This window comes from Corvus kubaryi, unplaced genomic scaffold (genome assembly GCF_017639235.1).
Source record: "Corvus kubaryi isolate FWS band 111438036 unplaced genomic scaffold, C.kubaryi_AGA036_p1.0 37308, whole genome shotgun sequence".
In the NCBI taxonomy this organism is placed as follows: Eukaryota; Metazoa; Chordata; class Aves; order Passeriformes; family Corvidae; genus Corvus; species Corvus kubaryi.
In genome coordinates this window covers 15,977,608-16,004,885 of record NW_024581096.1, presented here as the reverse complement: position 1 = coordinate 16,004,885, position 27,278 = coordinate 15,977,608, and the positions used below count along the sequence as shown (strand labels likewise).

The window sequence follows — 27,278 nt, the reverse complement described above, 5'->3', positions numbered from 1 at the left end:
GGTTGTCAACTTCACTAAAATATATCAAAACCTAAGGCAAAATAAATGCAAACATTTTAATCCACCATTAAGGTTCACAAGAAGAAAGTAACAAGCAGCAAGGCATGTAAAAATTCAGAGTTCAGTCATACCACACATTCTGTATGACAACACAATTCACTACAACCAGTAAAATAAAACCATGTGTAACTGAAAAAGGAAACACATCAAAAATCTTCAATGAACTTATTAACATTACATATGCAAAAAGCTCACTAAAAGCTGCTGTAAAATTCTTAGACTGGATTCATTAACAACCCCCCCAAACTTGGGGTATTTTGTTTCCTGTTACTGCATGTTAAGGTGAACAAGCAACAACTCGTGCTCCTTCTCACATCTCTCATTAACTGTAATTAACATATCCATACTTCACGTATCCTGTCCCAAACTGTCATATGTTCTCTTAAAGGGAATTTCAACTCCTAGGGCCTCTAATAGAAGTCATGGCAACCTGGGAAACATTAACCATAATTTTTCTCCTGTCCTTTTTTCCTTTATGTTCAGGAGACTGGCTGGCTCCTTAAATCAGGAACTTGACTTAAACAAGGAGATGCATGCAATGAAGCAGCGTAAATAGAGGCCATCTCCATTTCTGTGCATGTGCCATAGCCATAACTGAATGCAGCACTCTTCCAGAGGGCACAGAAATCTTTTGAATGCCACCAAAAACCATGCAAGTCAAACTTTTCCACTGTTTAACAGGAACATCCGCAAATATGCTTCAGATTGGCACTTAAGGGAAACCTAAAATGCTTAACTTGAAATACGGCTCTTCTTTTTCCCCAACTGAAAACTCAAGCAATGTGTGTCTGTCCTCATACATTCACTCCCACTTGCTGATCTCTACAGTCTCTTCCCTTCCCACCACAAAACCCAAAGTTCCATTTGCAATCCACAGGCATTCAAGACCAGGAATTCATGAAGCTGACTACCAGAGAAAGCGGGCCTTTAAAGGAAGATAAAGCTACATGTGGCTTAACAGCTCCTCAGCCCATGACTGTTGGTTTCACCTTCCCATCATGAATTGCTAATACAATGCAAATAAAAATATACACACCACTGCAACCCGACAATATTTGGTTCACACATGCACATAACTAAACAGAAACAAGTTACTAGAACATGAACTTCTGTCACAAGATTGTCTTCTAAAATAATAACATCAGTCTCCACCGTTTAATATGGTAGTCCTGTAATACAACTTGAAACAGATCCTTACACATCTATTAACAAGGGAATAGAAGTCTCTTCTATGTCTATAATGTTTATTATAGGATCTCAGTTCTGGTCAAACAAAACCTTTAGACTGAATTTTTTGCCTAATCAGGAAAAGACAAACCTATTTTGCTTATGAAGGACAGATCTGGCATTTGAATGCACTTCTGTAATACAAGCATGGAAGCTGGAGAAATATAAAATAGTATGAGAATTGCATTACATTCACATAAAAGGTACTTTAATAATTCAAGGTTTATTTGGAGGTTTGTTTGCAACTGTAGGAAAGGTCAGACCTTATATGAATAAGGTATTAAGGTTTGCACATAAAGTCTAAGGTAAGGATAAGTAAAAAGGCTTGTTTACCATGCAGTTGCTCAGTGCTGTAGAGAGCTAACATTTTTAAAACCAACGCAGTGATAACAGCATGGATTACTGAGAAGATTCTGCATAGAGATCAGCACACATGCATCAAGAGTTCAACTGAAAATCACAAAATTCGTTAACACACAGATTGTGAGAAGGAAGTTTATTGTTTGAAGAGCTGTGTGGCTTTGAATTACACTTAACTTTCTTATTTTAAATTTCTCATTGCTCTTCCTTGCACTTCTTGGACTTAACACTTTACAAGACGGACTTCCATGCTTTTGCACTAAACACTTCTCACACTGTTTAGAGGCAGTCAGATACAACAAATTGTAAAGTTTGGACGTGGCCTGTGCTGTTCAGAAAATAAGTCATTACACCAACAAGCATCTACTCTGGACATCCATAACTGGATGCAGAGACAGGTATATCCAAGAGGATGCAGAAATGCATGTATCCTGCTGCTCTGGCACTGCTAGCTAAGTATTTGGACACATACCTGTGCATATTCAAATACGCACATGTTTTCATGTTGAATAAGCTCAAACCAACTCTTACCAAAACACTCCCTCAAAGAAGACAGTGGGACACCAAAAATACTCAGAGTCTAGCAGGAGCAGAAACAAGGATATCACTTACTAGTAGCCAACAGGAAACAAAAATATTCCACAGTTGCAGAAAACACAAAAAGCATGTTTCAGGAAAAGCAAACGTCAGGCTCATACAGAAATACTTCCACATCACCTACCCTACCTTGGAAGAAAAGCAAACACAGAAATTTGTAAGCTCGACAAATACTTATTTCTGTTCTTCTAACCCAAGATCCACTGATCAAACTCACAGAAGCCTTAATAGCATAAAAGTAATTTAATTTCATTCAGTCCTTTTTGCCTCTTGATCTAAAAACAGAAACAACCGCTTCTCCTGCAAACCCCTGCACCCTCTCCATATCATCCCCTGAAGTGTCTCCTGGTAGGAATGACAGCACAGTAAGCTAGCAGAAGGGACCACAGCACAGACTGCATCAGGCACGTCAGCTGCAGGTAGGGACACCTTGACCATCTGCAGCATCTCTACCCCTCTTTCACATGTGAGGTAGGAGCAGAGGAGCCCCACACTGGCTCAGCCAACGGCCAGGCTGCAGAACAGGTGCCTTCAGAACAGAGTCACAACAACACAGTGCAAATGCAGCACAGGGCAGGCATCATCTGTGCAAGCTGAACATCCATCAGGAAGGATTTAACCAGTCTGCACCTACTTTAGTAAGAAGCTTCAATTATTTTACCCTATGGCTTCCTTTACTTACTTGCACTGTCACATCATCATGATTTTGTTCTGCAGTTTAAACATGATTCATACCCTCAATTTAACTTTGATTCATAGTTTCTAATAACATCAGTCCATTGTCCAAACACTGCAAGGGGATATTAAACAAGCCTAGATGGTCTGGGGAATTTGCCCACCAACATTAAACACAAAATAATTGGTTTCCATAATATTGTTTTAGATAACAGTTTCAGATAAACAAAGTGTAACTGCAATGTGCTTGCTCTAAACCAAGAAAATAAAGAATAAATTCAACAACTGTTGGACAATATTGCAAAACCTTGTATTATTAAAATGCATACATAGCTTATTCCAAAGAATTGGTACCCAATTTCAAATTATATAAGAGCAGAAAAACAATCACAAATAAAAATTTTGAGTTTTAAGAGTGGGTACTGCCCACAGCTCAATGTGAAGCTCTATTGTCTTAGTCCAGACTCTATCACCTTGCTTACTAGCTGCAAAATGTCACCCTCAGGAGTTTAGGTTAAATTGTCGGTGTTTTGGAAATGTATCTAGTAATAACACACACACGCGCGCGCGCACACACACACACATCGATATATATTAAAAAATAAAATTAAACTATGCCTAATAGGTACCTAAGTTGCTTTTGAACCCTTATTAATGATACACTTTACTGTAGAGCAGAGAACACCCTAAAAATGAAGTGTTGAGCAGACGGCTTTTTTTAAAGTGTGATTTAAATATGTGGCACATGCATGACATGTGCCTTTCCTTGATTTTCCAGACGCTAATTGTTAAATAAGACTTCTGAAGTACACATAAATGCATGGAATTCAATAATCAGTCAAGTATTTAGACACAAAAGAGAAGTCAGCAGAATTTTATGGATAGACAAAAATTAACTTACCAAAACTAGAGTACATTCTGTGCTAAAAACATAGTCAGCACTACAAAAAATAAGTTAGAATAATACAACTGCTCGTGCACATGCACTGAGACACAAAGGAAATTGTTTCCATTTCACACATAAAAGTATAAATATCCTTTAGAATTATATCATTTCCCTTATAAAATCTAAGTATTAATGGGCAAATTTTTTTATGAGAACTGTTTTTTCCCATTTAATAGGAGATCTACCTCTGCCCCATCAGCCTGATACTTCCTTTTTACTGTCTGTATGGAATATTCAGCTGCCTTTCATCCACCTCTCTATCTTGTGTTCACCAGTCCTTTTTCTTTGCCAGTGCTCCTTATTCCAAGCACTCTCCCCAGCACAGTGTCATCAATATTTTTTGAATATACATTCCTGCACACACTGATTCCAAATACAGCAAGCATACATACTCCATACTTGCATATATATCATTAGGAGACTTCTAGGACCTTATCCTGTCAAACCATATTAAAGTGACATTTTTAAGGCTGACATTCCATTTTCTCTAAGCTTGTTTTGAGCAGACATTTAGCAGAAACCTCCCCCCATTCAGAATTTTAATCAAGAGAGAAAATTAAGAAAAAGTTAAGTCTGCTATCTAGGAAAAAGATCTATTAGGTCTTGTCTGGGCTAGAGAAATGTATTCTTCTAAGAATCAATTTAGTCTTTGCAATGCACTTGTAAAATGTCACACGTTCACACACAGAAAGCATTGCAGATTCTGTTAAAACTAGTTTCATTAACTCTAAATGCTATTTCAGTCGGGCTGAATTAATGGAAGATAAGTTAAAGGTTCACTGGCATTGTAGTTAATGCTGATCAAAGAGCCTACCCATCACTTTCCCCACAATATACTCAAGGCCCTTTGAAATCTGCCCAACTTCACCATCTCTGAGACCCCTGTCACAAATCTGTGGGATGGGTACCCAAACCGCAATGCATTTCACAAAGCACAACTGAGGACAGAGGAAACCTGTGACAGCTTGAAAAGCTTATCAGCAGTGGACACTGCAGAGCTTAATTTGCTGAGTGAGAAACAATTCAAATTTCTAGACAAAGGCTTACAGCTATGGTAAAGCCTCCAAATCAGAATGAAAATCTAAACTTAAATTCAGGCTATCTGTACAAAGAACTAGGAGCCAGAGAGAAAGACAGATAGTGATCCATCCTCTGCTGGAAAAGAAAAGGATGCCTAAAGATCTCTTTCCCTTTTTTTTTTTCTAATATATGCTGTTAACATAACACTAACCTTTCGTCAAAATCACTTTTCAAACAGAAGAAGAAAAGCAACACGCTGAATTTTAAGAAAATGCTCTCCTTTTTCATAGAAGACAGTATTTTCATTTTGCATCAGGTGTTTGCTTTCTTGTAGAAGTTTTCTTTCATCACAAATTGTCATGTTTTTCTCATTATTAAAAAAAAAAACCCAAAATGATTTTTTTTCAGCAGTAGCTGAAAGTCTGATAGGATGACTGATTCAGTATTGATACACTATGCACGCTGCAACGACAGACTGACATAGTTTCAAAAAACAAATAAATCACTTCCATTATGTCAGAGCACAATCATCAGAACAGCAGGATCACAACATGAGTCTCTCACTATGTCATGAAAGAACATAAAATCAAAACATGGCATCTTTGAATTTGTTTGAAATACATTTTAGTGAAACAAAATTGCACTTCAAAGTATTAACAATGCCTGCAAAATAGAAATTTAAAATGTTGATCCGCTCTAAATGAAAAAAAAATGTTGCCCGTCTTTAATTTTCAATGCCTGTTTAAGAACAACTACTATATAAGCCAAAAGGCTGATGGAAGAGATTTCTATTCCTAATCTAAGAAATAACTGAAAAAGAAAGAATAAAATATGTAACATACTAGAAGTTGTTTTCTTTTCTACACAAGATCCATCATAATAAAATGTTAGGATCAATTAACAACAGTTTCCTAGCACTGCACCAAGGCTGTCTAACCACTATAAATTCTGTTGTAATTTTTGCATATAACAGTTTATTCACCAAACCATTGTCTGTTCAAGGCTATAAAAACTGTGGGAGACTCCTTTTGTAAATGAATCTTAATCAAAATTTGTTTTGAGCATTGTTGTATTTTCTAAGACTCCTAATGCATCCTTTTCACAGAGCAGGGCATATAGCATTCAACATTCTGCAGGATAAACTACAGCAAAATTGACATTGTGGCAATAAAGGCTGCATCTCTATTAAAACTTACAGACCAAGGAGCCAACTGAGTTTTAAGTAAGACAAAGCACCACATAGCTGTACTAGGAGTCTCACGTCTGTCAGCGAGTCTGTTCCCAGCTGACCAGGGTTCCGACAGATGATTTGGTATGCAAGCTCATTACTGAATCTGTCCCTACTCTGTACCTTTCATACTGGAGTTCTGTCAGGCCAATGAAAACAACCTGACAAACATCCTGCAGTGCGACACCATCCCTCTATGTAATGTGCGTTCAGTGCAGCTTAACACACAAAAATGTTACAGTGAGTTATTCTCCTTTTATCAGACACTTATCTTGGCACTAGGCTTAATACTACATTTGATTCTCAAATTGGCTTTGTAAACACGAAACTGTTATGTCCACAGTCCACAACAAAAAAAGTGTTTTGATGATGATTGTTCTGATATAAAAGTTTACAAGCATTGAAGAACTACTGTCCACTACCCAGATGACTTTTGAAGACTCACTCTGCTTGACATGAAATTGAGATCAAAGAACCCTAATTCCAAAGATAAACAACAAACTTTTAACAAATTCAGGGGAAATGCATCTAATACAATAAACTAGTACTTACTAACTCAGTTTCTCCATTCTTTGTAAATTCATTACTACATAACTGACAAAAAAATGGGAGATGAGCAGAAAAATGAAGAAATACTGCATGCATTCACATAGATTTATAGCTGAGTCTCCTCAGGAGAGAACAATTCCAAATGCTTCACTCACAATTTGTGTTGTGACTGACTACTGCACTCCTTTCTGGGACATGCCCACAGTACAGACACATGAGGCACTCTCTGAACACATCAGTGGCAGGCCCACCCAAAGCACTGGATCACAGATGCCACTGGGATCAAGGTGGGCAAGGCAAATGCTGCCACGGGTGAGAGGCAGGATTTAGCAAACTGGCCTCCAGCACATCTCTCCAAGGAGCTCACCACCGCTTAGACTGCATGGACAGCACATGGGTCATCACTTATCTTTATTGCTTAGGAAGGATATCAGAAAGTCCCAGAGATAATATATCCACAAGCATGATGTTGTCAGAATGCCTGGAGTAGAAACTCAAGATATCATCCCTAGTTCTCTTTGTGTGATGTAACAGCATTAATTGCAGTCCACAACGGACAGAAATGCTTGTCCTCCATGCAGCTGCCCAAAGAAACTCTACAAAGCCTTGTGCTTCACACCATTATGTGCCTCCCCTTGAAACTTCCTGCCCCCTCCTACATCCATACTTCTCCTGACTAAAAACGATCTTCAGTGACAAGCAGACATGAAAAAATAATGTTAAATTCCAAAATATACGAAATATGACACAAAGTAACACAAACTGAATCAACCTACAGCCAATACACAACACAACCCTTTCAAAATAAACAGCATTGGAAAATAGATCCACATTAAGGAACACACTTCTAAGACAGTTAGACTAATTATCTTCTAGGAAAATATGGAGAATATACCATACTATTTTCCTGAGCAGAAAGTCTCTTTCCTAGGTAATCAAGTTTCACATCACCTAGCAAGGAGATCCAAAGAGTGAAAAAGAGTTTATGTATAATCTCATATACTTTTCATGAGCCTTATAAACTTCTGGCAGATTTAGTAATCTTCCATAAGTCTCCAGATTTCACAAGTCCTACTAAAATAAAATTCTTGACATTGAAAGAAAAAGGAAGTAGAAGAACATCTTAAGCAATGCTGTATTGACAGAGGGGAGAGCTAGGGGAAAGAACCAAGTCTTTATTACAGCTCACAAACACATTTTGGGTTGCTCTTGAGGCCAAAAAGATGTAAAAGAGACAAAATACCACTGATTCAGCACAACCACAGTAATTGCATGTCAAAACTATGAACTGCAGTGCAAAGCTCCTGCAATTCAAGTTACCCACACTTTACCTAATTTCAAGGACCAGCAGAAAGTTATCCATTCAGTAAGATATTAATTGCAGAGCTTTCCTTTCATATGTTTTGTATGAAATATGAGATAAGAATCTATTTTACTGCCTACAAAGAGCAACATACATGGCAATGGCAAAAAGCTGCTTATCATCCAAAAGAGGGACAGATCAAGACAAAGATGGAGCCCAAATAAACACCCAAGGACAGCACTTAGCAACTCTGAATTAATAATCAGTTGTCCTGTAATTTCTTTCAGAATTATTTCAGCCATGTTTATTTCCTCACACACAGAGAAAACTCACACCATGAAAGGCAAGTAAAATATAAACCTGTTGCAGATGAAAATCCCAAACCTCTGATTATTTTATTATTGGTATTTAAAAGGTAAAAATCATAATGCTGGGAAGTAAATCCTGACTTTACTGTGGACAGCACCACTTACAGTTCTGAGACACCACTAGCTACACAGTTAATGTAAATCCAGCTACATGATGCCTTTTCTCTGAAAATTTAAATCATTCACAACAGCCCAATGGCCTTGAGCAACAAGCAAAAGAATACCCACAGTTATGTCCCTGACGGATGATAAAGCAAGACTGAACAGGATTCTTAACGAGAAGAACAAAAAGACACCTTTGCCATGGGGGAAGTCAAGAGGCCTGCTTAAAGTCACACTGTAATTTGTCTGCTCAGTCATCTCAGTCACTTTAGAGGACCAACCTTTAATCATAACATACTTGTGCATTTAAGTTTGACCTTTGGGGACTTTCTGTAAAACCAACCAGAAGTTTTTCTATGTAGCTTTGCAAAGATGAACTTCATCAAGACAACTTCTATATGCAAGAAAAAGTAAACAAATCCCAATTAATCCACATTGCTGTTCTGACTTTGCCAAGCTTTCTGACCTTTCAGTCACACAATCCCTCTCAGCCTTGTTCCATTTGACTCAGATTTCCAGCCCGTTCTAATCCACAAGCCAAGACTTCCTATCATTCATACAACAAGTGAAACTTCTCTCACTTTGTCCTCTTTTCCCCTTGAGAGAGAGAATGCCTATTGCTCTAATCACTTCTACATAAACGTGAAATAGAGGAAGATCTATTTAAGCTAAACACTGGCACAAGAACAAGCATGTTTAAGCTAGCTGTGACTGTGTCTAGCCTGGAAATTAAGAGGTGTCAAAAAAAACCCACCAGAAGCTCTTCTAAAACACTGATCTTTAAAACATGGCACAGAGGAGAGAACTAACAAACGAACCAAGGCAGATATTTACAGCCTTAGGAACAGAAATATGTTAAGAGGATTGTTTGAAAGGGCCAGAAGGTTCCTGATACTCATCTGTTCCCCACAGATGAGCCAGGAGAATTTCTGATGCATTCACTGTCTGGTCAGAACAATGCAATTATACTGGATGGACTAGTCTATATATATACTATATATACTATAAATGGACTGTCCTGTGGTTGTTTCCAGAAAGATAAGCATAATATACTAACATGAACCTTTCCAACATAAGAGAAATTTGATATAAACAGTTCATTAAAATCAACTGGGATTCACAAGTTGTGTGTGCATCAGAGCAGATGTACCCAGGAAATACCAGATGGCTTTCTGGGGAAACCACAAGCCTTTCTGGGCTACCAAATCTAGCCCCACACTACCAGAGACAATACCAGGCAATCCTCTCCATAATCAAATTTGGTCATGAAGGTAAGTTCATTTTACTGGCTCCCATAACTTCTCTCTGCAGATAATTAGAAACATATTTCTCATTTTTAACTTCCCTCTTTTCATAGGAAAAATTTATGCAATAGATTTATTAGCAGGTTAAAGCAAAGAGCAATGGCAAGTTAAATATGGTTATTTGCACTGAAACAGAGCAATAAGGCCTCACCAGATTTGTCCAGTTACCTGAAGTGACAGCTGGACATTAAAAGCTGTGCTCACTTGAGTCTTATTCTGCACCATTAAGAGATGATGAGTAACATCTTTAAAATCATCTAAGGATCTTTCATCAATGTGTCCAGCAATATTTATAGAAACCAAAAACTTCTCCCTGAAGATAATGAAATATGAAGAAATCCACTCTGGAAAAGTTCATGTATTATAAAGGCTGTTAAATGCTTTGCTTGCATTTTTATATGATTACTAAAATTCTACTCTCTGAAGAAACTACTTGAAAGCAACACACTTACTTCAGTATTCTGTTCTCTGGATGTAAACAAAATTAGACCTGCCACTCTTTGTGACCATAATACATTTTCTCTACCACTTCTTTTATTTTTGCATTTTGAAATAAGCCATCCTCCTCTTGGTTCTTCCTACACAATTTCAAAGTGTCACAGCTTAATGTGAACAAACATGCCGAGAACAACCTCTACAAGACTACTAAATGCCCAAATTGCACTCTAAAAATTCAGTTACAGGACTTCAGAAGACAGTAAGGGGCCACTTTATGGTAAAATTCCAAGCTGAGTTTACAGAACTACTTGGGCGGGAAAAAAGCATCATTTTTACTAACAAGGACTTAAAATATGCAGAAGTCAAAAGACAAACCTTGACATTGGCATTTTCACGTTTCCAAACAGTAACACCAAGTAATTCAGATGGCAAACATGCAGCTTCATGTATCAAAACATGTGCCAATCCATGAGAAATGAAATTGTACAGCAGTAAGAAAAAGCCTGGCTAACTGCAAACTGCTGAAACATTGCTAAATCAATCATATTTGAACCTTCCTGGAGGTAGATGAATCCAGAAGCCAAGAAGAGTCTTGGCCTGGCTACTAAATTTAAGCATAATCATGACCTGGTGGCTTAAAATCACAGATTAGGATGCCATTACAGCAGCATGCCAACTACTCCCTCACTGCACCTGCCCTGGCACCTGGGCAAGACCCAGACACTGTAAACAATGCCACACTTTGGTCTCCTGGTTCACTCAGCCAGGGCGGTTTGAGAAAGTTTTGATAGCCACAGTTGTTTTATTCGATTTTATTCTCACTACTTGGAATATACATCCTTCAGCTGACTCATTTTTTAAATCACTTCAGTACTTAAACTGTCACACTTGATGCATAATCTGACACCACAGAGTCATAGTTTGAATATTTCAGTTCTATTACTTTTAATTCTGTACCAGTTAATCATATTTTATTTAAAGGTAAAATGTTAATCTTCTGATGTTAAAAATCATCATACGTTACCTTTTTATGGCCGCATATTAAAATAAGGATATTTGCCAATTACCTAGAGTCTTCTTTTCAGGATTTAAATGAGACATTGACAAGAGGTCAGCTCAGACTCTCTGAAGCACAACAGTCTGCTCTGAATGCCAGAGGTGCTCTCTTTAAATTTCCCAATACTTCACAGCTGAAATTAGCACAGCTCACCAGTTTGCTAGTCTACATTGGTGCATCTGTATTTTATTCCTGAATAAAAGGTGTACCAAAAAGCACCTGGCCCCAAATTGTTTGCTACAAAATGGTTGAGTGTCCTATTGCAAGCTCAAAACTCTGATAGGAACCCTTCAAAAATCCTATGGTTCTTTCTGAGACAATATCATCAAAATTTTTATTGTTGTTTTAATATTGCTACTTCTCATGACTAAAAACACATCTCTACACACACCACCAGAACGAGGTCTTAGACTGCAAGCATTTCCCAGCAGGGGATTTTGTCTCCATACTTGTCTGCAAAGCAACTAGCAAATTGTTAATCATCTATAATTAAAGACACCACAAGCCCAGAACCCATCAGAGTACATCTCCAGTTTGCTCACAAAGCCCTTTATGCATAAAACAAACCTTTTCATTTCACTCCATGTACCTTTTTCTACTTGAGTGCCTCCTTCCAACCTCTTCTAAGACATGACCAAGAAAGGTATTCTTTAATGTGTATTTTTATGTATAAAACAATGAAAATGGCAAACCTGTGTAATATACTTCTCTCAGTCTTTTCCTTGACCTTAAAATTCTTGGTTTTATTTAAAATTTTCAGAGTGTGTCCATGAAATGCCGTAACTGAGCAACACGCATACATTTAACCTTCATGTCACACAAAGGCCAGCAAGAAGTACTACAAACTTTTAAATAGGTGAGTAGGAGAGAAAACAGCAGAATTGCCCGACGCCACATCTGGTAAATCAGGGAAAAGCAGAGAACTGGGCTGGAGAGCCACTGGATTTACAGGCTCATTCACATGGATCATGTCTGGCTCATAAGCAACACATTCTGTATCTCAGTAGTTACTTTTTCCTGTGATCTCAACTGCATACTGCAGGTTGCACTCACCTGCTCTACCTTTAGCACTCTACTTGCAATGGTAAGGAAGTCATCCTGAGATAAAGTTCATACAGAACCAGATGCAACATATTTATTTCATTTTCAAATGGAAGAAAAGCAGGGTGGTTTTGGTGGTGATGCTGATTATACTTATTTTTATTCCATCATATCCACATTCAAACCTACAATTACTGGCAATGTTGCTCAGGGTTTTGATGCTCTGCTTTCAGTGCTGATTTCAGTACAAGTATCAAAGTTCTTATGTATTTTTTTTAAGAAGTCAGCACTGTTCATACAACAACTACCATCCATACTTAGCTAGCAAGAGCTCATATACCTCTGCCTGTCTGCAAAATGAAAAAAATATTTTAAGAGTAAAACCAAAAACCTGACAATGTACAACTCAAAATGCACTTCTGCTGACAGAGTCTAGCAGGTGAAACTGCTCCCTCCCTAAACCTTTACAGTGATGCTCTGCTGCCAGGAAATCCATGCACCACTGTCTGACCAGGCAGCTTGCTCTGTAAGGCTCCATGCCTTACACAGGTGGCAAGCTCAAGGCTACAATTTTTATTTTAACATAATTGCCCTGAATTTTAGAAGACTCTTCCTCCTTCAGGCAGAGGACAGTCTTCCACCATTCACAATGAAGGTATCTGTTACTACAACATTCGGAAGTGACTAACGGGGGTGAAAGCCAAGTTTCATTTCTTACAGATTCTTTAGAATGAAACAAACTATATCTAAAAAGTGCAGATATGCTTTTTTATTTCTTTTGCAGTTCAGGGGAGGGGGGAAGGAAAAGCACCACTGATTTGTATATTAAAGTGCAAGCATCTGTCCTACTGATGACATTCTAGGGAAGCACATTAGCATAAAATTTAACGATGTCAAATAAGTGGATGTGAAATAGGGACTGCGTAAAGACACTATTTCCAAGCCTGACAGAAACATCACTGTTTAGAAATGCAAATGATACCATTATGTTCAATAATTATATGAAAATATGAACAGTTCAGCATGTTTTCCAGCCCTGATGGCGGTTAATGGGATGTACGCTTATGTAAATAACTACTATTAAAGCTAATGCTGAAAAAAACTAATAAATTCATACTAAAGCAACTGATTTAGTACGCTTTTAAACCCCAGCAGTGCTCACTTATTAGAAAGGAGTGCATTCTTATGTTTAGAACTCATTACTGTTACAAGTCACTGCAACTCCATCAATTACCATGCATTAATGAAAATGGGACACATACAAAAAAAAATTATTGCCTCTCAGCAGTTTTCTTTAAAGACAAAATATAGGGGTATTACCATCACTGGGCCTTGAGGGGAACTTATCAGCAACATAATCCTTATTACGACAACTGTACTCCCTGTGCTATAAACCCTGGGGTATTTTTTGTCCCAAGAAGGGGATGACATTTTATGCAAATCTCTTGCCATAACTGCAATGAAAGTGACCATACTGCCATCAGTAAAAGCTTACCATTTCCACAGTTAAAAATGCATTTAAATAAACACATACATACTAGGACCTGAACTGAAAACTGTGAATGTGAAATGAAAAATTACAACTCCTGAAACTAGACTAAAGAAGGTGTAATGCCAACAGAAGTAAGGATAAAAGGTATACGTAAAAGCCTTCAATGAAATTCTTGTATCCGGATAAATTCCACCCAGTTTTACACTTACGCTTTCAATAACCTCCTAGAGAGCCATGGAATTAAGACTTTAAGGATGCTATTCATTCCTCTTTCAATGTTCTCTCCAATTCCTCAGCGTTACTCCAAATTCTCAGCCCTGGTTAAACATCACAACTGATAGGGGAAACAAAACCCAGAGTGCTGTTATAGTAATGAATTCCTAAAGAAATTAAAAGCTGAGATTTACTGAGTGTCTGTAACTCTACAACTAACCCACTTTCATTTTCTTAGTCTATGGAAATGAGATATTAGTGTAACATCCACTAGATCCTAAGAAGTTTAGCAAGGCTAAAAATGCATTTGTATTAGTTCGCATTGACTGGCAGTTTAAAATTAAGGATGGATTTGAGCAACCTTACAAGAGACTACGGACAAAGAACTGATGCCAAACAGAAAAGATTCATGTAAGACAGTTTACCTGTCCAGTCTCAACTACTGTAAAACAAGATGGCACCTTGCTATGGGGAGATAGACTTGTAATTCTCGACTACAAAAGCACTGTCACTAAGGTCCATGAAATCCCACATCAGCAGAGAGGGGTTAAGGAACAGATGCAGTTTTCATCATGGTTGAAGAGAGACAAAGTTCTTACAGGCCAATGTCCACTGTAAAAGCCAATGTTAAATTAATGTTATGCTTAAGTGCAATGCGCTTAAGTGCAACGCACTTCAGTGCAATGCACAGCACAAGGCAAAAATAAAGCCTATCCCAGCCTGAAAAATTTCCAATCTAAAAGCAGGCAGCAAAACAAGGCTTTCAGAGGGCCAGCAGCTCACAGAATACAACAGCAAACACATGATGACAGTCACTGTGACAAATGTTTGATGGGAGAGAGATGGAATAAAAAAAACCCACAAAACTATCTGATTGCTTTCACTAAATCTCTGTTGAAAGAGAGGTATGAAGTGTTTTGCTATCTAGACCATTAAAACTATTTCATGAGTGAAGGCCACTCTAAAAACAGTAAGACAAATTTGCTACTGATTAATAATAAAGCCATTCATTTTATTCTTCAAATCTAAAGTAATTACAAGCCAGAGCATGGCAAATGGATTTAGAAGAAGCCATTACGTCAGAAGAATCCTTTAAAGAAGAACAGTAATTTAAAAGACTGAACTGAATAATGAACTCTCCTGAACAACAATTATTATGAGATTGATTTATTGAAAGTGTATTTAATTATGCAAGAAATGTTTAAACTTTCCAAAATAGTGCAGGAAGACAGAGAAACCAATAGCAGAGTCAGCCCTACGTCCTCATTATAGTTGAGAAGCTGAAGCAGATGGAGAATTCATTTAGTTTAGAAGGATAAAGTACATCAATTTCTCTGAATCCACATTTCTAGTCAATTTGTTACAGTACCAGCTTCAACAATTAATGATCTCATTTTCCCATTTGTGCCTCCTTTTAAAAGATCTCAGTCTTTGTTTTCAAATGAGCCAAATATCATGAAGAAAAAATTTAACTCCAACATCACTTTGAAAGCTCACATGTCTAAAGCCAAATGTTTCAGCAATAACCACAGAACCGGGGTAAAATTCAGCCAGGTAAGTAGCCTGCTCAGTACAAGTATCTGGAAAAAGCAGGAAGATCTGTCTTTCACCTGAGACACTTAAACTGACCAGCCTGACTCCTACAGAGAATTTTTTTTACTTGAACTGCTTCACTTCTTTTTTCTTAAAATACCTGATACTGATATATGAGATTGCCATGGCTGAACGTGCATTTCCAATGACAGGTGTCTCCTGTTCAGTTTAGACATATCCAGTTCTGACATGCCCACCACACAGTTAATACAGATAATACCATAAATCTGTGCTTCAGATACTCAGAGCTAGGAGACACGCTGTCTGGGAACCATATAGCTACCCATGGCTATCAACAATCTGGCAGAGCAGAACTCCAGATCTTACTGAGTTTCAAAATCATCAAGTCTCTAGTCAGGTAGAGATCATCCCAGTGTAAAAATGTTATGAAACATGGGAGATGAGAGAAGGCTACTGGCCCTCAACACTCACCTCAGGGAAATTCCAGAATTCTATACAAGAGCTGTTGGGTGGGAACATCTCTTCAGTCAGACACATACAGAACACCATTCCACCCTCGGTATAAAACACAGAGCAAATCTGCATCTCCCATTCCACAGCTGTATTTCCATGCCGACACTACAATCTCATGGACAATCCTGCATCACTGAACGCAGAGCTTGAGGGCAAAAAGCCTGTCCAGCTCATATTCTACAGAGGCAGTTGTTGACTGCTTAGACGCTGCCTGCTGATTCTGGGTATTTTCATAACATGGGCAGTGTGGTTAGATTGGGCTCTAAGGAACTAACTGGGATTAAGCACAGAAAGCTTCAAATGGATCTCCAACCATTGATCCATTTGAACACTCAACATTACAGTATGTTTCACCTTGCTTTAGTTTAAAAGTTCATGAAAAATTTAAAATATCTTATTTACCCAATAGTCCTTGACTGATTCTTCTACATTTAAGTTTGTAAATACATACATTATTTAACCAATACTGCAGTTACAGAATAGCATATAAATATTCAGGGACTTTTAATAAGTGCAGCTTTTTTTCCATAGACCACAATGGTTGCTTAGAAACATTTACTAGTAGGATACCTGAAATAACAGTAAGAGAAACACCTTCAAAGAGTGAAGTAGTTGGATAAAATGGAAGAAAGGAGCAAAATACTAATTTTTCATTCTCCTCACACACCTTCAAACAAATTATGATGCACAAGAAGATATATAGTATGCATTCACATATGAAAAATAGAAAGGGAAAAAACATAAAATGATAAGCTGAGGGAGCCAAGTTAAGAAATAAAAGAAAAATAATGACGGTCATTTCAGACCCTCAGTTCATAACTTGTCAGAAACTATACCATCAGAAACAGACTTAGCCAAAGTTAATCTCCAAAATTGTTACTGAGTTTTAAATAAATAGCCTGACTTTCAAAAGCACAAGCTTCCTGCAAATGGCAAATTTGCCTCTATACAGAAATTTTCTTCTTGGTTTTTTTGGGGGGGTTTTTTTGGGGGGGTTTTTTGTTTTGGTTTGTTTTGGTTTTTTTTTTTTGGAAGGGAGTGGCAGGGAGCACATCAAGGCAAGGACCCATTTTCATATATAGATGGCTTAACTCCAGTGTTAATGTCCACACCCCACCTCCCCCTGACACTGTGCTGTCATTTTGAGTGCAGACTGTCCCCTTGCCAACAGCAGCATCTGGGAGGCACACACACACGAATCTGCCACGCAGGACACTGGAACCACACATGCAACAAAACACGTGGCCACAGCCTTTCTGTGCAAGACCACCTTTGTTCCCTCACCTGTGACGACAACTTGGTGAGTCCAATTAAAAAAGGAAAGGAAGCAGAATAGCCGATATTTTCAGAAGATCAAATTTAACATCATAGGGAAAATAAGGCAGCAAGTAAATTCTTTACTCTGATACCTCCTTTTCTACCATTTTGTTCTTTGCATTAAGCAAGTCAGTAACTCTTTTTCTTCTGAAAAATACTACTAATTTTACATTAACACAGTAAGATAGGAAAAGGAGAAAATATGTAAGTGGCCCTAATTTATGTATGCAAGACTAATGTAATGAACAGTACTATGGCAAAACTAAAAGCATTTTATTAAAGTCTCTAGATAATGCTTATAAAGCTCATTATTCTTCCAGCAAATTAATATTCTATGTCTCACTAACACTATAAGCAAATGAACTGTTTTAGTTAAACTAATATTCATGTTAACTGCATACAAAACCAACTAATTAAGTAGTTCTATAATATTAAGGACATATGTAAACAGAGTCTGTGATCAATTTTAAGACTAACCAAGTAAATCATACAGGATTTGTAGTGTGAATTTGGCTGGGTCTTCAGGAAGGTCTACTGGAAGGCGTCCCTGTCCAGGGGTTGGACCTGGATGATGTTTCAGGGTCAAACTATTTTGTAAGTCTATGTTCAGTCAGAAAATAATTCCAACAAAAAGCTTAAGCAACCCAGCTTAAGTTTATATCCTAAATATAAATTAAAACAGCAATTTAGTACAACTGATTAGTTTAAATCTACAAAAAGAAAAAAAAATTCGTAATAAATAGCCTCTCTTCTTCCCTTTATTTGCCTATTCTTTGACTACATAATAATAATTCAAGCAGAGCTTAGAATTCAATAACCGATTTTTAAATTCTTTTAAAAGAAGTTTCCGCTTCACCTATTAATAAATCTTCACAGAAATGTTAAGGCTGCTTTTTCATCTTCATTTATGCAGCACCATCAAATTTACATGAAAAAAAATCCCTAATGGTGATAACAAGAAAAGCTAAAGACCACAACATAATTTCTCTGAGCTATGAAATATCAGTAGCATTTGTTTCTTAATAATCCCATCACAACTTTTTTCCTAAGACACATATCTTGACAGTATTGGGGCATCTTACAAAGGATATTTTCCTGATTGTTAAATTAAATTATATTTGGGACCTAAATTAATAACAGATGCCTGAAAATATGTCAGGGAAAAAAAAAGTCACAAGGTTTTCTATTAGCAGCTCCTAGCTAAAGTGGAAAAAGAAGCAGCACAAGTAGTCTAAGTGCATAACATGGCACACACTGCTCATCCCTTACTGTAAAAATGCAAATGAAATAACACAAGAACAAGGAAGTTGCGAGTCACACACTCCAAAGCCCATGCCAGAATTTAGACTGCCACTAGAAGCAGTTTAGTCACCATACAGCAGCAAACAGAACACAAATACCAAGAGTGGATGCTGTAGAAGACATCAAAGGAGGTTACACATGGCAATTCTTCTCACATGAGGTTATTCCCAAATTCTGTTACAAAAGTTCTGAGAGCGCTCAAATACCCTGAACAGACACATTCCTGCCTGCATCAGCTGCCTTAAAATTGTCTAACTGATCCTATGTCACCTGCCACCATCCTGGCTCTTACTAACCCTCACTGCTTATCCCAAACATTTCTGATACCATCAGTCACAGGCTTTTGTTGCTTTCACATCAATCATGTCCAGCCCAACCTCCTTTTCCAAATCCTTCCTTCCAGACAGGTTCTAGATCTCACTTTTCCAATACACACTCCATTTACATTTTTCCCTTTATTTTTTACATAAACTTCACTTTCAGAAAGTGATTTTTTTTCCCCACACTTTCTCATCTTCATAGTTGTAAGAGGGCATCAAAAGAGTGGGAACAGCTGTTACTGAATTATCCAGTTCAGCCCAATTGGGCAAATTTCAGTAAAAACAGCAAGAGATGTCATCCCAGCATGCATACCTTAACACCACATCTCCTAAGAACAGCAGCAGTTCTTAGGAGATCTTTCCAGTTTATTATAAGCAAAAGAGTTTATTATAAGCAAAACAAAGTTTTGATACTCTCTTGGTTTTGGAACACTTTGTCTGAAACACTTTGGATGAAGTTTCTTTTGAAGTTAAGTCTGAAGTGTAAATGTCATGAGACCAAGCCAAGCCAAAATATCTACTTTTGACCAAATTATAAGATGATAGGCTTAAATACCGCTTTAGGAAGAAGGTGTAGACCAGCTAACTACTTGAATCCCTAATTTTCCTTAATTCTGTTAGACTAATTATTTGGCAACCCTGACAATAGGCTGGACTATTTATGGTTGACAGCATGCTCATCACTGTTGTTCTCCATTAACAGCATGCCCTAGTACCAAGTACTCAATTTTCAAAGTTTCAACTGCTAAGGAAGGGTAGAATTGACTTCTAAATCTGCATGAAATTTTATATTATAAATATAGTTTATATATATATTTATTTGTATTTTTATTATATCTTATAATTATTATTTATATATAATACATATTATACATATATTATTTATATTTTATATATATTTTACTTATATATATAATACCCAGACAGCACTGAGAAGTTCAAAAGCAAATGTGAGCTTGGGCTGCAGACAGAAACTGGTTTTTAAATACTGCTAAGTTACTCAAAGTTTCGTAGTGAGATCATTGCATACCACACATTTCTCTACCCCCAAAGCTTCTGTCATAATTCACCAGCAACGAATTTGAATAGAGGGGGTCCTCACAGCTTCTCAGGGGGAAAAAAAGCAACCACAACAAAATAAGGATGGATTTTCCTCAAAGTTGGGATTTCAAGCACCAAACAATACTTCTCCTCCAAGAGTCTCAAGGAAAAAAAAACAAAACAACAAAATACATGTTGCTGAAAAAAACCCAACACAATCCCCATGCTAACTGAACTAAACCCTTACCAATTTGAAATTGCACTTTGCTGGACAGCTGCAGTTGTATCAGAAGCACCAATTTATTACTGCAGTTTTAAATACTGCAGTAAAGAAAGTAATCTTTTAGAGAACAAATTAGCTATGCAGAGGGAAAAACAAAAGTAAAATTGATTTTAACAGACTTGAAGATTTTTTCTTCTGGTACTATATCCCTGATATCTTATTTGCAAGTGGACACTACAGTCCAGAAGAACTTAAAGAATTTCAAGTTGCTGTATTACTTGAAACAGCCATAATCTGTATTCAGCATCAGCAAGTAATTTCTACTATTCCTTGTCTCTGCAACAAGCTTTAAAAAATTAAGTGATCAGAATTACACTGAAGATCTTGAATCATTCATGTATGATAGGCAAGTATTGCAGTAGTTAAAATTACATTGTTTTAAATTATAACCTTGTTTTATACTAGGTTTTACAGAGTTTTATGAAGTGTAAAATTGCATGCATTAACCTTCTGCCATGTCTACCAGACTTCTGGAAAAGTATTCATGCTTGTGCAATCTATTTCTGGTAAAGAAAAAAATAAAGGGAAAAAACTCCAAACAATAAAACAAGCACGCATGTCTACTTTCCAGTAGCCAAATAAACTTTGTATGAATTAGTGAAAGCTTTGTGTGGATAAATTACAAAAAAATTGGGAACATGCATCCCACCCACATTCATGAGTTCACTGAATACACAAGCTCTAATACACAACAAAATACTGGCTCCAGTGAAATCAATGTCAAAGAGCTGTTGTCACACCGAATGGCTCTTGAAATACCTCAGATCTAATATTTTCCAGTAACTGTTCATGGCCAGCTAAATTTGTTGATAAATATATTATTTAGTACAAAGAGACAAAATTCTTCCTAAAAAATTAAGTCCCAGTGGGCTACCAGGGATGTTCTAGGTCATCAGGGGCAACGCCCTGCTGAGAGAGACCACACATCACTGAATGCCTTTCCTAAGCCAAGCAAGTTCCATCATAAGGAAAGCACTGTTTTTGTTAAGCCTCTCAGTGCTAAACTGTGAAATAGGATTGCCTGAATTTTCAAGAACCCTCCTCTAAATTCATGTTTAAGTTTCTGAATTATCAACACTGGCCCAGAGCTTGAACAGCCTCTTTCTGTCACTAACTTCATTTTTAACTTGAACATGGGATGGCTCAGGACTGAAAATAGTACTGCATACTGGGCTCCATCGTGCTTTTTAAAACAGCATTACTACCCTCCCTATTGGAAATGCAGCTCCCAATGAATCACACACTATTTGCTTTTGCTGCAGTTGTAGCCCTGTGTCTTCCCTATCCCACTGTAGCCAACCCTTAGCCCTCTGAGAAATTTAACAACAAAGCACCAATATCAGAGACTTGGAAGAGAAATGAATAAGAGGATTTTGTAAAGCTGTGTCACACAACAGAAAGAAAAACTGCAATTCCTGCAATAGTGACCTCGCATGTGATATTCCAGGATTGGGACTACAGATATGCAGCTTAAAGAAATGCAAGTCACAGTCTGCAAGAAAAGAGAAACTGCTAACTGTTTCTACAAACAAACAAACCAACCCTACACCAAACAAAAAGTCTAAGCTCGCTAAACCTCCTAGTACATATATTTAGTTCATATGCATTTAGTGTAGATTCTCTTTCTCTGGACATGGAGAGAAATGGAATATCATGCAAGTCTTAGACCTAAATTACGGCCACCTAACAGAATTAATTAAAAAGAAATAAAAATCTATAATCATATTTTAATGTGTAAATTCCTTATTGTCATTTCTAGTTGACAAATATCTATTTCATAGCAAAACAACATCACAGGAACAGCTGGATGGCAGTTTTAAGCTCAAATGAACCAGTGTCACATGCTGACAAGTCATCTTTCTGATTGCTTTTGAATGGCAGCACATGCAGATTTATTCTATGCCATATAGAATTATAGAACAATTATTTCACTTTTTATTTCAGTGAGCCATTGCACGTATTTTTAAAGGATATCTTCCCTTTCCTTGATGATAAGTTCATTCTGCTCCTCTAGCTGTCTGATCTTCTTCTCAAACGACTCCTGTTCAGCTTTCAGCCGTTCTTCTGTCACTTCTTTTTCTTCACTTACCCTGAAAAGAATTTGAGAAAAATAAAATATTTGCCCATAACCACAGTGCCTGACTTCCAACTCCTCCGCCACTTTGCAGGGAAATGGATAACATCCCTTCCACCCTTAAGCAGGTTAGTTCCTCATGATGTTTATTCTAATATATTACACAGGAAGATGCGCAGACTTTATGCAATACATCTCTTTTTTTTCCAAAAACACTGGTCTCAGTAGAGCACAGGCACATTAAAGGGCAGCATGGAAGAACAAAGTAAGGACCTGAACCCCACAATCGGGTTTTTCCAGTCCGATTCCCTCCAGCCATAATGAAAATTCACTGGGATACTTACAAACTTATAACATGAAGACAGAAAACTCACATGGGAGAGCTTAGCTGACATGACAGGAAGAAAATCTGGAAAACTTTTCTGTTTCTTAATCTATGAACTAATCCTTTCACCATTACTGGTCAAATACAAGTCCAGGAAAGAATCATTTTTCTTATTAGCTTTCTCCAAACAAAACAGTTTGTCCTTTTCTGAGGATTTTCAAATATAAAGCTGCAGGAGTAAATTTTCCTTTCTGTCTGGGGCATGGCACCCTGTATCTTGCTGCTCAGTGTAAATAATTGGATCAAGATTAAAAGATGACAATGTGAGAAAGGCTTACAATGATCATTTATTCTGCACCTTAAGAGCAGGCTGTAAAAACAATTATTCTGGTATCACGTAGGCAAGAAGATCATTATGCACAGATGATCCTGTAACTATGCTAGAAAACGTGGCATGGAAATCATGGTTCTATAAAAGCTCCACAAAAATATTAAGTAATGAGCTTAGACTAATAAATATTATTGCTCTGCACTTAGGGGATTTCTGCTGCTGAAGGCTCTTAAAGTTCAGTCTTTAATGATGATGAAACAGTTGCCACAACACAGGTGACAGGCGACCAAAGCAATACAACTTTTCGAAAACTCCAATTTTAACTTCCTTTAAGTGGAACAATCTTACAGGAAGAGGAAAGAGGAGGGAAAGAAGAAATATATATATATATATAAGTATTAGACTAAGCCTTCCACTCGTCCCATCAGACTCATATTCTCAACAGAATGTTTCATTCAAGGACTGAGCCACACATTTGATACCATGGTTTCCCTTAAGAGGGCACAGATTTGTTTTGATCTTCCAGTGGAAAAGTCATAAGTACCACAACTGGGTCACTCCCCTAGGATGAACTACAGACAAGCAGTATTCCCCAACTCCAAGATCAACCCACAGCCCTTCCCATATCTGCTCAAGCAGACTGCATGAAGTTGGAAAGAAAAATACTGAAACTCACACTTTTTCTCTACAAACCTAGAGGGAGACAAACAACAAACACCATATAATCAAATTCTTTAAATTAGGCCAGTTTGAAAGCTTGGATCAAACTATTAATCATAAAGTTTCTAAAATACAGGGAAAAAAAGACGCAGGTTTAGTGTAAAAGCATTCTAATAGTCAAATGTGCAGGGTCTCACTTACAACCTTGGGCCTGGCCTGGGAAAGTGTGATGAGTTCAACCTGTTCCCTCGCCCCTTCCCCTCCATTCACAGGCTGTCAAAAAGGTTGTGCACGCAGCATTAAAGAAACGTGGTAAAGAGAACCACTTGTATCAACTCTGGACCCACAACAACACCTCTGCGTTCCTTAGCTAAGCAGGCAACAAACTTTTGAGGAATATCCATTACACATCCTTGCAGTAACAGCCACAGTACATTTGCCACAGGCTGCAGACCGAGGCTTTCATATCTTACCATGGCCCATTTGTTTCCTCCGAGTCCAGTGCAACCACCTAAATGACTACAGCATGTATGACCTTCCTTCACATAATCAGTGAAGGATGCAAAAACAAAAAGAGTCAATTTGAAAACCACAGTGAAGACTGCAATGACCATACGGATCAAAGACAGTAAGGGAACAAGAGCAGGGCAGGGAACCGGAAAGGAAAGAGAGAACAAGTACCATCTCCAAGATGCTATGGAAGGAAGGAACCTTACTCAGCAACTTGAAGGAGTGATGCTGCATGAGAAAAAGGTTTGGAGTAACAAACACTGGGCTATGCTGGCACCCAATAGCACTAAAGTTGAACAACAGTATAAGAAAAAAAGAGTATGAAAGAACAGAGCACTAGAGAAATCAGACTAAACCTAGCAGGCTTTACTCATCTCTAGATTCTGTGATTTGTTGCTTGTATCAGTGTGCATCACATTCACGTGCTGTGCTTGTATTTAACACAGATCACAGCAAGTTGTCACACTCCCAGACACATGAATATATTGTGCCACATATCTTGTGCAGTAAATGACTGAGAACAGTAAGTGGTCTTAGAAGAAATGTGGCAGTATGTGTTTATGTATCACAAAGCAGGAGACAGCCCATAAAGGGCAGGAGAAATACAAAAGACGGTTACTCACAGGAGGTGGCAAAAGGAAGTTAGAGAAAAGGAATACAAGAATGTCATCAGATTATGCTGGATTTATGTCACTTCCTATAAATAGCTCAGTGAGAGGTTTTTTATATACTTATTTCTTTGCCTTCTGGCAGTAAAGAACATATGATTTTTAGCAGAACTATGGAGGGCTTCACTGATGCTGCACAAAAACATTACAAGGCTCATATAATGCTCCTCAAAAGTATTTTCACCCTCTGTTCACCCACTTGGGTCAGAAAAGAGCAGTGAAAGAATGAAGGCACAACTACAAAGGGCACAACTGCTCCACTGAGCAACATGCTGGTGTCCAGCTCCACTGTTCTTGCTTCCAGGATCAAACAGAGGACTGACAGCTGAGAGCAAAGACAATGAATCAGTGGAACTGTTCCTTCCATTTAGTGTCTGCAACATTTTCTTGCATGCAATTCACATTCATCTACCTTGTGCCACAGGACATGCACCATCTTTGTTCAAGATTTGTTTTAAATCCAACAATTCAAAGCCTATATAATTCTAGATGCATTTAAATAAATATTTTATTTTACAGGCGCCTCTTTCGGAAAATAAAAACTCATCATGCAAATATATTGACAAAAAGCCCTCCTAGGACGTCTGCCTTAGGGTTAAAATTAATTCCTATTTCACCAGTTCCAATTATTATTGTATGGTCCCAAGTCCACTGCTGATACTAGTATTTCTGCCTGATCTAAAGAAGGAATTGATAAAGGAGTTTGCTGATGACACTGACTCATTCCACTGAGTAAGCAGGACTCATGCTCTCCAGGTGGAATTTTTGAAGCACTGCACAAGTCAACAGCACTTCAACTTTTATTTGTTTAATGAAAAACTGACATGTACAAAAAGAGCGATGATAATACTCAGATCAGCACTACACTAGGGACAGAACTCAGCCCTTTCTGACTGAAAGCAAAGTTGAGAAAGCAAATTAAAGACAATGTCTTCTATTTTTTAAAATCTTAAAAGATGAGCTTTTACCAAGAGAAATCTGAAATGCATTAAGGACACTGCGGCTCAGCTAGTTAAGACAGAAGACAAACTAAACTAGAGATATAGACACTGAAAACTTCACTGACCAGTCCTACACTCCTTGGGAACATTAATCTTTTCATAAATGCCAATCTGGTATTAATCTGCCAACTGGCCAGCAAAGATGAGAATAGTTTGGTGACCATTCCTGAAAACTACAAGTTTTCAATTCCAAGCAAAGAATGGCATCTGGAACATGCCCAGCCCGGGGGGGGGGAAAAAGTAAATCAAGCAAGGGCCAAGATAAGACCATCATGCAAAGCCCAGAACATACAGACAGATGTCATGGAACGAAACCAGGTATTCCAAATGAAGAAGCACTCCAAAGAGACAGAAACAGAATTTTTGTCCAAGGATCAGCATTCAAAAATTTGATAAATTTTACTCAAGTATCATGTGTCATTTGTACACATTAGAAAAAAATAACAAAAAAAAGCTATGGGCCCCAAACCTAATTGAAATTGCTACACAATGGATAAATTTTATGATATGCAACCAGAAAAATACAAAACTAGATTTCACAGCATGAATTTATAGCTACAAAGGACTTTTTAAGCACAGAAGGTAAGTGTGATTGGTGATACAATAATCCTGGGCATGCTTTACCTATCAACACAAAGTAATTTCCAGACAAGCTTAGGGATATCTCATTTGCAGTCTCACTGCCTGACCAATTAAGAAAACTGCAGCACAAAATTGCTTCTAAAGTAACACACAAAAAAAGAGAAAAGATTTCGATGTTAAAGCCAGATAACAATTTGGTTAAATATGAAGTATCTTCAGGAGAGAAGGCAACCCAAGAGGCCAAACACACAAGATTTGTAATACAAACCACAGGCAAGTTTTCCTTCAAAGATCTTAAGAACTGTAAGAAAAAACAGATATAAAGCTATAATAGCTTTACTGAAACTTCTGCAATGGTTTCCAGTTCTGTAACCAAATTAACATTCTGTTTTGATGCCCATTTTCGCAGTTTGTTAGAAAATTTCAATTTTAGTTTATCAATTTCAACTTCATATCAAAGACAGTAGAAAAGACTAGTATCCCAAACTGCTAGCACCCTACAAAGAGTTTAGGAATCCAAGGAGGGAAGCATTTTGTCAAAAAGGGATAAAGGACTGTCTGAAGGCTGTTGTAGTAGCTGTCAGCTACTAGAGTCAAGTCATTCTGGGCATGCCTGTGATCTTGACCAGAAAAACACTAATATAGTAGCAAAAACCATCTTGTCTCTCATTTGGAAAGGGAAATCACTCCCTCCCATGGGCACATAAGGGCATTATGATACCTTTCTACCTAAATTGCTTTTGAAGATTTGTTTGCAAAGACAACAGGAAGCCAGCTTTCTCCATGTTTATCTTATTTGAAGAAAGAAAGAATGCAA

General features: G+C 37.5%; 1 protein-coding gene across 2 annotated transcripts in view; it reads right to left on the bottom strand.

Moving 5' to 3' along the window:
* The window catches only part of KIAA1328 (KIAA1328 ortholog), a 171,879-nt gene that overhangs the window by 130,932 nt on the left and 13,669 nt on the right, over nt 1-27,278 (bottom strand). For both annotated transcript variants that reach the window (XM_042028740.1, XM_042028741.1), the window contains one exon: nt 22,285-22,400. In XM_042028740.1, coding sequence (XP_041884674.1) covers nt 22,285-22,400 — 116 coding nt within the window. The remainder of the gene's footprint in view (nt 1-22,284; nt 22,401-27,278) is intronic.